This window comes from Esox lucius, chromosome 18 (genome assembly GCF_011004845.1).
Source record: "Esox lucius isolate fEsoLuc1 chromosome 18, fEsoLuc1.pri, whole genome shotgun sequence".
Lineage (NCBI taxonomy): Eukaryota > Metazoa > Chordata > Actinopteri > Esociformes > Esocidae > Esox > Esox lucius.
Window position 1 is genome coordinate 21,909,218 of NC_047586.1, and position 13,229 is coordinate 21,922,446.

General features: G+C 44.6%; 1 protein-coding gene across 2 annotated transcripts in view; it reads left to right on the forward strand.

Annotated features, from left to right (window-relative positions):
• LOC105017509 (kelch-like protein 29) overlaps positions 1-13,229 on the forward strand; it is a 259,421-nt gene that overhangs the window by 211,725 nt on the left and 34,467 nt on the right. For both annotated transcript variants that reach the window (XM_010882176.5, XM_010882175.5), the window contains exons 11-12: positions 7,538-7,720; positions 9,675-9,855. In XM_010882176.5, the coding sequence (XP_010880478.1) occupies positions 7,538-7,720; positions 9,675-9,855 (364 nt within the window). The remainder of the gene's footprint in view (positions 1-7,537; positions 7,721-9,674; positions 9,856-13,229) is intronic.

The following is a 13,229-nucleotide window of genomic DNA, read 5'->3' on the forward strand; positions in this document are numbered from 1 at the left end:
CACATGCTGGTTAATCACTACTGAATGATTTGTGTCTTGCTCACTTTGTGGCTTTAATAAGCAGACAGTTTTCATTCGTCTGTATCTGTTTTGTTGTAACACATTTATATAATTTGGTGCATAAATAAAGCTTTGGTGCATTTGCAATTCGGGTCCCAACCCCGTAATCTTTGAAAGGAGAAAAATCAGTGCGTGTTTCCTGGCGCCCAACCCCAGTAAGCTACATGTCAGTGATATATTATGTGAGGCGGGCCTGTGTCTAAAGTAACGTTTACCTCTCCTCACTCGGCTCATCCTGCTAAAGCCTGATGTTCTGCTTTTTCATCAAAATCAAAAGCTCTCTCTGTATCCTAACGGCCCTGGAGAAAGACAGGTAAAGGAAAAGAAAGAGAAAGTGCAGCTTTGGAAAGAAAAAAGTGATGACAGGATTGTTTAAAGGGAAGGAGGGATGGCGAGGGAAAGGACCCATGGATTGGAGGTTGTCAGGGGAACGAGTGAGGAGAAGTATTGATCCAGGAATATGAGCCAGCTTCTAGAATGCTAGTTTTGGAATGCCATATATCCTCCTATTTACCCTTCTCCTCTCCTTCTGTCTGGTTCTGCCACCCTCCTTGCCTCCCCTCCCTCTCTCTCTGTCTCACGTCTCTCCTTCTATCCCCCACTCTTTCTGTCCGTGTCACATGGTCTCTCCCACCCCTGTCTCTTACGTTGTCTCTCCTTCTATCCCCCACTCTTTCTGTCCGTGTCACATGGTCTCTCCTACCCCCTGTCTCTTATGTTGTCTCTCCTTCTATCCCCCACTCTTTCTGTCCGTGTCACATGGTCTCTCCTACCCCCTGTCTCTTATGTTGTCTGTCCTTCTATCCTCCCTCTCTCTGTCTCTCTCACGTTGTCTCTCGTTCTCTGGGTTTACCGGCTGTGGAAGCCTAAAAGGCCTGGAGAAAAACATGTGGCATCCAGCCTGTGTGTGTGTGTGTTTTGGATCACTGGTGTTTTTGTACAGTGCAGGATGAAACACACGCGGGTGAATGGATGTATAGTGTGTGTGAGTGTGTCTGTGTAGAGATTAGGGGTCGGTAATTGGCCGAACACGAGAGTGCACTGAACGTGAAGAGATCACAATACTCACTGAGAAATCTTCCTGATCAAAACAGACACACTATATATACTATACTATACACATTCACCCTTACACAAACTGTCCATCTCGCTTGCCCACTCACTCACTCTCACACACACAAGGCTGGGTGGATGTGCTGCGCTGAATGTCTACTCCTTGAGATTTGACCCTGTATTAAAATAATTTGTTTGTAGCCCTGCTGTACTTCAATACTCCGCATACAGCATTTTGATTTGGTGAGGGATTGAGGCCAGGCTTGGGGTTTCACTAGTAGAGCTAGCGAAGAGCTGTGCCGTCTATGGAAACTGAGGAGAGAGAGAGCGAGCAATAGCAAGATGGAGAAAAGTGTTATCTGAGGGGATTGAGATGCTAGAGACAGACAGAGACACAGCGTCATTGATGACCCAAAACAAAACCTCTCCTGCTTTGGAGACTCAATTTGACATGAAGGCATTTTATTCAAATAAAGTGAATGTGGTACAGGGTTGAAATATACACTCACCTAAAGGATTATTAGGAACACCTGTTCAATTTCTCATTAATGCAATTATCTAATCAACCAATCACATAGCAGTTGCTTCAATGCATTTAGGGGTGTGGTCCTAGTCAAGACAATCTCCTGAACTCCAAACTGAATGTCAGAATGGGAAAGAAAGGTGATTTAAGCAATTTTGAGCGTGGCATGGTTGTTGGTGCCAGACAGGCCAGTCTGAGTATTTCACAATCTGCTCAGTTACTGGGATTTTAACACACAACCATTTCTAGGGTTTACAAAGAATGGCGTGAAAAGGGAAAAACATCCAGTATGCGGCATTCCTGTGGGCGAAAATGCCTTGTTGATGCTAGAGGTCAGAGGAGAATGGGCCGACTGATTCAAGCTGATAGAAGAGCAACTTTGACTGAAATAACCACTCATTCCAACCAAGGTATGCAGCAAATTATTAGAGTCAGAATTTGGCGTAAACAGAATGAGAACATGGATCCATCATGCCTTGTTACCACTGTGCAGGCTGGTGGTGGTGGTGTAATGGTGTGGGGGATGTTTTCTTGGCACACTTTAGGCCCCTTAGTGCCAATTGGGCATCGATTAAATGCCACGGCCTACCTGAGCATTGTTTCTGACCATGTCCATCCCTTTATGACCACCATGTACCCATCCTCTGATGGCTACCTCCAGGAGGATAATGCACCATGTCACAAAGCTTGAATCATTTCAAATTGGTTTCTTGAACATGACAATGAGTTCACTGTACTAAAATGGCCCCCACAGTCACCAGATCTCAACCCAATAGAGCATCTTTGGGATGTGGTGGAACGGGAGCTTCGTGCCCTGGATGTGCATCCCACAAATCTCCCTCAACTGCAAGATGCTATCCTATCAATATGGGCCAACATTTCTAAAGAATCCTTTCAGCACCTTGTTGAATCAATGCCATGTAGAATTAAGGCAGTTCTGAAGGCGAAAGGGGGTCAAACACAGTATTAGTATGGTGTTCCTAATAATCCTTTAGTGTATCATGTCATCAACTTGGCGTAGACAAATAACTTATCTGCCAGGAATTTCAGATCAACCTACAAGATTTCTTTCCCAAGGGTGTGGAGCACTCTTGCCCTTCAAAATTGTGATGCTAAACTGTTAGCCAAATGCATAGCATAATGTACAGCAATAAAAAACATTGACTAGGAATTGTGGCTACGGATCGGATAAGCTTTGAAGGGACAACACCTTATTGACATTATATGACAACTACTACAAAATTACTTAAGGAGTTATTTCCTGTGCTAGGTCAGCCAATGCTGAACATAATAAATTGCTCCCTTTCCTCCGGATGCGTACCAAACTCACTAAAAATTGCGGAAATTAAGCCTCTTCTAAAAAAATCTAATCTAGATCCCGACATATTAAACAATTATAGGCCAATATCGAACCTCCCGTTCCTCTCAAAAATCTTAGAAAAATGTGTTTCCCAACAACTGAATGCCTTCCTAAAGACAAAAAACATTTATGAAATATTCCAGTCCGGTTTTAGATCCCATCATAGTACTGAGACTGCACTTGTGAAGGTAACAAATGACCTTCTAATGGCCTCAGACAAAGGTTCCGCATCCGTCCTGTTGCTTCTTGATCTTAGTGCTGCTTTTGACACTATTGATCACTCCCTTCTCTTAGAGAGACTGGAAACCAATATTGGGCTACGTGGACGTGGTTTAAATCTTATTTATCTGAAAGATATCAGTTCGTTAGTGTGGATGGCATATCCTCTGACAAGTCAAAGGTATGCTTTGGAGTTCCTCAAGGCTCGGTTCTGGGCCCATTATTGTTCTCACTATACATGCTCCCTCTGGGCGATGTAATCCGAAATCACAATATTAACTTTCACTGTTATGCTGATGACACACAGTTATATATTTCAATGAAGCATGGAGAAGCCCCTAAATTAGCTATTTTGGAAGCATGCGTTTCAGATATTAGGAAGTGGATGACAGAGAATTTCTTGCTCTTAAACTCAAATAAAACAGAAATACTCCTTTTAGGACCCAAAAAACAAAGAGCGTTGTTAGCAGATCTCCCTGTGAACCTCGACGGCTGCATGGTCGTATCCCAAAAAACTGTAAAAAAACCTTGGTGTTACCCTTGACCCTGACCTCTCCTTTGAGGAACATATAAAATATGTCTCAAGAGTTGCTTATTTTCATCTTCGAAACATCGCAAAAATTAGAAACTTTCTATCAAAAACTGATGCAGAAAAATGTATCCACGCTCTCGTTACTTCTAGATTAGATTACTGCAATGCTCTTCTCTCTGGTTATCCAGACAAATTAATAAATAAACTTCAATTAGTGCTGCACACAGCTGCTAGAATCCTAACTAGAACAAAAAAAATTATTTGAACACATTACTCCTGTCCTAGCGTCCTTACATTGGCTGCCTGTTAGGGTTAGGGCTGATTTTAAGGTTTTACTCTTAACCTATAAATCAATACATGGACTTGCTCCTACTTACCTGGCTGAAATGATCCAGCCATACATACCTACACGTAACCTTAGATCGCAAGATGCAGGCCTTTTAATTGTACCTAGAATTTCTAAACAAACAGTTGGCGGCAGGGCCTTTTCTCATAGAGCTCCACTCCTGTGGAATGATCTGCCAATTAAGGTTAGAAATGCAAACTCAATGCAAACTTTCAAGTGTCTACTAAAAACTCATCTCTACAGCACGGTTTATAATTAGGTGTAGCCTGGCCCGGGGGCGTGAAGGTGACCAGTAGGCTTGATACTGTCCACCCTTGCTGTCTTGCCAGGTGGGCTCTCGCAGGGACCTTGTTGTTGCTTTACACTCTCTGTACTACTGGTCATTGCTTTGCAAAGTCTGATAAGGACAATTTAAATTGGTACATGTACATGTCTACATCAGGAACCTCATTGCTGCTATCCCTGCATTTCAGTTGCACATGCTAGCTTGCACCTTCAGTTTGCCTTTGTTACACATTTAGAATCGCCATTTGTACTTGCGTTTGCCTTCATAGCAAATTTTTACATCGCACTTATAACATACATTGGTCTTAAATTTTTTGCAATCTTCTGTTTGCATTTCTGGTTAGACGCTAACTGCATTTCATTGTACTTTACTTTAAATAAAAGTACAGTTGAATCTAATCTAATTTCTATTATTTTATATTTGGGTCAAAATGACCCCGATTGGTTTCACCATATAAATAGTATGCAAATACTGTTTCTTGAAATTCATGGTAGTTTATTATATTTTAATATAATTTATACTTGGGGTCCCCAGGGACCCCAGTTGGCAGTCATTGTATGTTAAATATGTTGGTAGGATGAGGGTTAACAAAACCCCAAGATGCTGGAGAAGATGCTTCAAGCCTGGCTAACGGACAAATACGACATAGTAACACTTCACAATCTATGATAAGCTACATTCTCTTTGGCATGCAAATAATGTTACAATACATCACTGACACGCGATCGATGTTACGCTGCCATGATTAAATTAATTAATTTATGATCAAGATGCCCCCCCTCTTGGTATTTGCTTTGACAACTTGGTTAAAACTACGCAAAGAAAGATTTTTGCAGATTTACATCCAAAGCAAGCTGCAATAACAACTTCGCAGGTTTAGCAGGTATAATGAAACAACAATACTTTGGAGAGTGAATGGACTGAAACAGAAACACGGAGCTGTTAGTAACGCTGCGCGTCAAGAGCTTATGTAAATTAAGTGAAAGGGAACGTTTTGTGATTGGACAATAAATGTTCTATGGTTTTGTTCCTGACCCCGTTTCACACTGGTTATTTTGTCACTGTGTTTATGGGGCAAGCCCTGAAAATTCGGTGCTAACCCTGCTCAAGAGCAGGGCCAGCTAGCCCTAGGCTAAGGGCGGTGCTAGCCTTTTAATTTAAGGACCAGGATGTTGACAGCTGTGCCATTTAGATGGCAAGGTTTCTGGGAATACATTTTGATTTACAGATTCCATGGCATAAGCTGATATTTAAGATGACACAATATTCAAAACATGCATTTCAGCTGAAAGTCACAATCAATGCTAACAACTTCATTGTAAATATATGGATCATAAAACCTCAGAATCTCTGCTCTGCAGATTTGGCTGGATAGATGTAGAATCATTGTCCTCAGGTAGCCAGCTTTTCGTCTGAGTTAGGACTGTTTCATGAAGCTATCATGGCGCTTTCGAAATGTCTGTTTGAAACAGAAAAGAGAAGGAAAGTATATCACCTATTGAAAAGAGGCCATAAAGCAGTCTTAAATGCTATTGGGAACTAAAAGACAGGACACAGTGACAAACTATCTGAACACCATGAATGCTAGAAAACTATGTTTATGCACTATGCCCCACCTGTTCATAGAAACCATCCGCCACTAGCAGATCTGCCTACCTAGAGAAAACAGGCTGTGTTCTCTCTACCTTTAGAGAAAGGTCGAGTCAGACTTGCGTTTTCACATACAGCTGGGAGAACTATGCATTTCCACAAAAGCAAGTAGAATAACCCTTTTGTGCCATATTAACTGCGAAAAAAACCATTTTGTCAGTGGAACGACCAACCAGGAAAAGAATAATTCTACATGTGCCCCCAGGATTTCATTATTGTCCTTGTGTTACTGTATTGTCTTGCTAATTGTTCTTCCTCATTTTATATGTTTTGTCCTATTATCTGTCATCATTGGGTTAATATATGTCTAGTTTGCCATGGCAATGAATGTGGTACCACTTTTCATTGCAGTGAAAAAGTATTTTGAATTGAATAGAGAGAAAGCTGGAGAGAGATGGAGAGAGTGATATGTGTTATCTGTTAGAATAAAGAGAGAATAGTTACTGTATCTGTAGAGAGAGAAATTGAGTGTTACTGTTTTGAGAGAGAGATGGGGTGTTATTTTATCTATAGAGAGAGAAAGAGGGAGAGAGTATGTGTGTTATCTGTAGAAGAGTAGAGATAGTGAATAGTGTGCTGCTACAGCTGGCAGATGGCAGAGAGATCAGTCTAGATAATTGAGTTATACTTCCCTCTTTACACACTGCACTTCCCTGCGCTAAGAGAAAACTTTGGCAGTTTGCATTTTAGTTTTGCATTTCCCTGTGAGACTATTGAATTGGAAATAACAATAAACAAGTCCTGCAGTCTGCTGAATTGAAAAGTAGCTGAAGCCAAGTTTGGTGCAAATGCTGTTAAAGCCTTGTCCATCACCCAAAGGGCAAACCATCGTTAAGGTGGACAGCCTTCAAACATCCGGTCTCATGCGAGAAGCCTGGGGGTTTTAAGGCTATAACAATACTTTGGAAAAGCGTTTGTGACAACGTACCTTTGAGCTATTATGTGTCACATAGAGCATTCCCTTCCATTTCCCTTCACCAGGCACATGCCCAGGTAAGGCTCAACCTGTACAGAGTACATGTCCCTTTCCAGGTGACTTGCACCCATCTGCCTTGGTGTCGCGTGTCACTCACTCTGACGGGCATGCGTCGTCCGTTTAATTTTTTCGCGCGTCACTCTCCAACACATCGTCCGTCTGTGTGAGCCGACAACTCTGCCCACTTTCTCAGATTCAGCACATGCACATGAAGGGAAGGTCTGTGCACGGTACTGCCATTCACATTTGACTTTTACCTGCTTTGTCACTACTAATAGCTATCACTAGTTCCCAACTAAGCTACCACTAGTAGCTATGCTATCACTTGTCTCTATCTATGCATTTCCTTGTAAATAAATATTGCCTATTCTTGCACCTGAACTTTTGAAACTGCTGAAGCCCCAACTAACCAAAGAACCTGCCAGGGCCCCATTTCTTAACAGAAATACAACTGTAACTCACTCAGGAACGTGGTCCTCTCAACCTGTTCTTCCATCCTCCACCCTCACAACCTTTCCGTCTGTCTCTCCAGGGGTGGCCGAGGTGATCGTTTTAATAGGCGGTCGTCAGGCCGTGGGTATGAGCCAGCGCTCTCTGACGGCGGTGACGTGTTTCAACCCGCAGAACAGTAAGTGGTACCCGCTGGCCAGCCTGCCCTTCTATGACCGAGAGTTCTTCAGCGTCATCTCAGCCGGGGACAACATCTACCTATCAGGTGGGCTGAGTGCACTGTCTGCTGCAAACAAGCACACGTAGAATATATGTGTAGATACCTACCTACCTAAATACAAACATTTGTGCATGCATACGTATATACATACATACATGCATGCATGCATATGCAGAAAGGTGTTAATGTTGATACTGGTGTTGTGATTGCACTTACATACAGTATACTCCATCCTCCTTTGACATTGGACTACTAGGAATGGTCCTGCCACATGTTCCCCTCCACCTCATTTCATATAAATGTAAATGTGTGTTGGGCTGGTGGTGCTGGCCTGCGTGGGCCTGTGGGGAGGGAGGCAGTCAGTGGGGAAATCAGCGGTGTACAGTTGCACTAACCACGGCTGAGAAGTGTGTGTCCCTGCAGAGAACGGATGAAATGTCCTCTTTGTTTGCTGCTTTCAGACCGAGCTTGTGTAGCTTATGCTTGTAGAAGTAAGGGGGGGGGTCATGGTAATTCGATGGTACCTTGTCACATTTGCACCCAGGTTAGAAGTTACTTTTTTGAAAGAAGTGTGTGTGTGTGTGTATATTTGTGGAATGCAGTCTGAAGTCTGATGCCCTGACTAGTTGGTGTGTGTGTGTTTGTGTGTGTGTGTGTTATGTCACTGTATAAGTTGGGACAGAGTCTGGTGAGATGGTAGCTGGTGTGATGGTAGATGGTGTGTGTGTGTGTGTGTGTGTGTATTTGTGTTGTGTCTGTGTTTTAGGTGGGACAGAGTCTGGCGTGACGGTAGCTGACGTGTGTGTTGTGTGTTTTCTGTGTTTAAAGTGGGACAGAGTCTGGCGTGACGGTAGCTGACGTGTGTGTTGTATCTGTGTTTAAGGTGGGACAGAGTCTGGCGTGACGGTAGCTGACGTGTGTGTTGTCTGTGTTTAAGGAGGGACAGAGTCTAGTTTGACAGTAGCTGACGTGTGTGTTGTATCTGTGTTTAAGGTGGGACAGAGTCTGGCGTGACGGTAGCTGACGTGTGTGTTGTATCTGTGTTTAAGGTGGGACAGAGTCTGGCGTGACGGTAGCTGACGTGTGTGTTGTATCTGTGTTTAAGGTATGACAGAGTCTGGCGTGACGGTAGCTGACGTGTGTGTTGTATCTGTGTTTAAGGTGGGACAGAGTCTGGCGTGACGGTAGCTGACGTGTGTGTTGTATCTGTGTTTAAGGTGGGACAGAGTCTGGCGTGACGGTAGCTGACGTGTGTGTTGTATCTGTGTTTAAGGTGGGACAGAGTCTGGCGTGACGGTAGCTGACGTGTGTGTTGTATCTGTGTTTAAGGTATGACAGAGTCTGGCGTGACGGTAGCTGACGTGTGTGTTGTATCTGTGTTTAAGGTGGGACAGAGTCTGGTGTGACGGTAGCTGACATGTGTGTTGTATCTGTGTTTAAGGTGGGACAGAGTCTGGCGTGACGGTAGCTGACGTGTGTGTTGTATCTGTGTTTAAGGTGGGACAGAGTCTGGCGTGACGGTAGCTGACGTGTGTGTTGTATCTGTGTTTAATGTATGACAGAGTCTGGCGTGACGGTAGCTGACGTGTGTGTTGTATCTGTGTTTAAGGTGGGACAGAGTCTGGCGTGACGGTAGCTGACGTGTGTGTTGTATCTGTGTTTAAGGTGGGACAGAGTCTGGCGTGACGGTAGCTGACGTATGTGTTGTATCTGTGTTTAAGGTGGGACAGAGTCTGGCGTGACGGTAGCTGACGTGTGTGTTGTATCTGTGTTTAAGGGGGACAGAGTCTGGCGTGACGGTAGCTGACGTGTGTGTTGTATCTGTGTTTAAGGTGGGACAGAGTCTGGCGTGACGGTAGCTGACGTGTGTGTTGTATCTGTGTTTAAGGTGGGACAGAGTCTGGCGTGACGGTAGCTGACGTGTGTGTTGTATCTGTGTTTAAGGGGGACAGAGTCTGGCGTGACGGTAGCTGACGTGTGTGTTGTATCTGTGTTTAAGGTGGGACAGAGTCTGGCGTGACGGTAGCTGACGTGTGGTGCTACATGTCGTTATTGGACAACTGGAACCTGGTGTCCCGTATGACGGTGCCTCGCTGCAGACACAACAGTCTAGTGTACGACGGGAAACTCTATACCATCGGGGGACTGGGCGTGTCAGGAAACCTGGACCACGTGGAGAGGTGAGCAACCCGGACTCACCCGTACACATTTGTACATGCTGCTATAATGCATCCACATACATAGAGAAAGGAAATGAGCGTTAAAAGCTGCCCGCCATTGCCTAAGTGGAAACCATTCTATGCTAAAGAAAAACAGGTTTTAAGTGCTAGGGTTTGGGGACTGAGGGAAAAAGAAAGGAAATGGCAAAAGGAGATTTTATGTGGCCTATATTTATAGAGAAGTTATTTTCTGTATGTTGTTACAAGGTTACATCGACTTTAACTTTTTCAGTAGAGCTTGGTCAGCGTCTGTGTCCTTGGGCAGGATGATTGATACTGGATAACACGTTCTGTGTGTTTACCAACCGTGAGCCGTGGAAAGTGTCCCCTTGAAGGACAGTCAACGTCAAACTTTATTATTGATTAGTGGTTGTGATCAGAGATCAAAAAATGGGCCCATGAATGGTACCATGGCAAAGTGAATTCATTGCTTTTAGCTGTGTTATTGTGAGACCAGGGTCCCAGTCATTCTTGCGGATTGGCTCGGGGGTCTCGAGGAGAGCTGGTCATTTGGCACCTCCTGATTTGGGGGGGGGTTAGTGATGGAATGTAGTCGCCTTGACTCGTCGATCTGGAGCGACTCTTTGTGGTGACCTGGGTGCCTGTGAGCTTAATGGAGGTGAAAGGCCAGAGGGTCTGCTGGGAGTTGATGCAATGAAGCAAGGCTTTTATCACCAATTGGATATTATGAAGTTGTGGAGAAAAGAAAGAGAAAAAAATACACATCTATTTTTAGTAACAGCACCTTTATACATGGGAACCATGATGTTGGAGGCTTACGTGTTGGGAGCGACTTGCCTCCTCATGTATCAACGCTACGGCGCAATGTCGTTGTTCGCCGAGGTTCAGGGAACGAGACTAACAAATGGCAGTGAAGTGATTTCATCTCTGACCGTTTCACACAGACACAGCTGAGGTTGAGGGTCTTCATATTTAGCTGTCCTCGGCCGGGGTAGGGAGATTAAACCCAGCAATCAAAAGAACATTACAGAATGTAATAGAACAGACTGCCGCTCCGCAGCCTCTCAACGCAACAGTACACACACACACACACACACACACACTGAAGCCGTTCTCACCGCGTAGCAGCGGTCCCTCAGATGGAACCTTCTAATTCGATATGTCCCCATAAGGCCTCCATGCTGTGTCATTAAAACCGTGTCTGGCCGGAACACTGATCCTTGTAATGGATACACATTTGATTCCTCTGCTTCGACTTGCCGCTTGGTAATTGCAGACCTTGCGGTGCGAGGCGCTCACAGCCAAACAAAGCGTCGGAGAGGGCACGCCGTATTATGTGGCGCGCACGAGAGCCTGTGCGTGTTTTTAATGATGATACTCGAAGACCCTCAGCCGATCTCATTATCCACAACCTTGTGCCGGCCTGAAACTGTCAAACAGTTGTGTTGGTAGTTATTGGAGCAGACAGTGGTGGGGGGCCAGTTAAATGTGAGGGGGTGGAACAGTGTGCGGTTGTGAACCTCTAATGGGTCTACAGAACCAGAGGGTGACTTGTCTGGAGCGTGCAGTGTCGCAGGCTCGAGGAACCGTCCGGAGCTGATTCCTCGTCGCCGGGTCTCGTCGCGCCGGATCGGATGGCACGTTGGCGGTCGAAGCTTCTGACCGTTTGACTCGGAAAAACGCGTACGGCACGTAATGGAGAGTGTCGCCATGTTGGTTTTCACAGCGTGTGGACTGAAGTGTGTTTGTGTCTGTCCATACTGCTGCATGGCTTACTGGTTCTGATAAGGCCTAATTGCTCCCCCAGGTAGCCAAGAGCTCCTCGTCTGAGGGATATTTATACTATTTATACTTCTACCTTCCGCACCACACAAAACCATGTGCGTGCGAATGCATGCACACCCGACGAACACACCCACACACAAAACTAAGACACACAACACAGGCACAAAACACAGGCACTCATCGTCATTAAGCCCTTTCTTGTCATTTCCTTCCAATACGGCTGGACAAGTTAGGCACATGGGTTTCTCGTCAGAACAACATTACGACGGTGTTTTGAAAGCTGCGCTAGCGTTTCCGTCGAGTTATTGTCTGTGGTCTCTCCGTCCCTCTGTCTTTCTGTCTGCGTGTCTGTCCGTCTGTCCGTCTCATTGGGAATTTGAATGTGTGTTTTGATATGTTGATGTGGGAGTGTTTGGTTTAGTATGCCGTGTGCCCTGGCTACCCTAGCATCAGTCTGACTGGGCCTCTGCCCTGTTGATCTGCAGCCAGTGTTGATTTGCTCCACTCAGACACTGATTGGCACGCCTGATTGAGGTTTGTTTACAGGGTTGTCTCTGTGTGTGTGTGTGTGTGTGTGTGTGTGTGTTTACCAGTCTTCATTTCTCAGTCAAGGCCTTAACCCCAGTCTCGGTGCCTCAGTTCTGCCCTGCCCCTCTAATTTGTGGCCCGGCCGTCCATCTTGCTCTTGGTTTCACAGCTCCTAACCGTGAAATTCTCCTACATTCGCGATAATTATGTCCTCAATCAGTCTGTCTCATGGCTGCAGCCTGGCGCCTTTCTGTTGCAGCTCAGCAGGAGACCAGAGCAACAGTCTGTAAAGAGCTGTCTCTACCTCACTCATATAACATTATGCTAAACACCTCTCTCAATAGGATAGGAAGCACTAAGGTTGCAAAGTCACTGTTCATTTACCAAAGACACTTTCTTGGTTATTCAGAGAGTATCCGTCAATCTGTGCAAACTGTATTGTGTGTATTCGGGAACGTATTCAGACTCCTTCACTTTCCCCACATTTTGTTGTGTTATAGGCTTACAGGCTACAAATATATATACATATAGCTTTTTTTGGCATCAATCTGCACCATAATGACAAAGGGAAAACACGTTGTTAGGTCAAAATTGTATTGTGCCTTTTTCATTTGACAACCTGAATTGAATCGTTGAACATATCAACACTAGACTTATCATGAATTAACTCTGCAACTCTTCCAACCACTGACTTTTTTCAGTGCCACCATTTAAACATTGACAGTAAAGACATACTGATTTAGTAAAGTAAAAGAACATCTTAAATACCAATGGTAATCACTAAGTGGGTGCTTCATATCAGGGGTATACAAATCTCACCTTACGAGGACCAGAACCTGCTGGTTTTCTGTTCTACCTCACCATTAATTGAATTTAAATAAGTCCCTGATTAGAGGGTTGCAATGAAAAAATGGAGTGGAACTGGCTTCCAGGGCCAGATTATATTTAAGTTTTGTTATTCCTTCTGAGTTAATTTTCATGTGCCTCAAAGTCAAAGCACATCCCAATCCCTGCAGATCATACCCCAGATGTATCCAGGGCTGGATTAAGAAACCATCGGC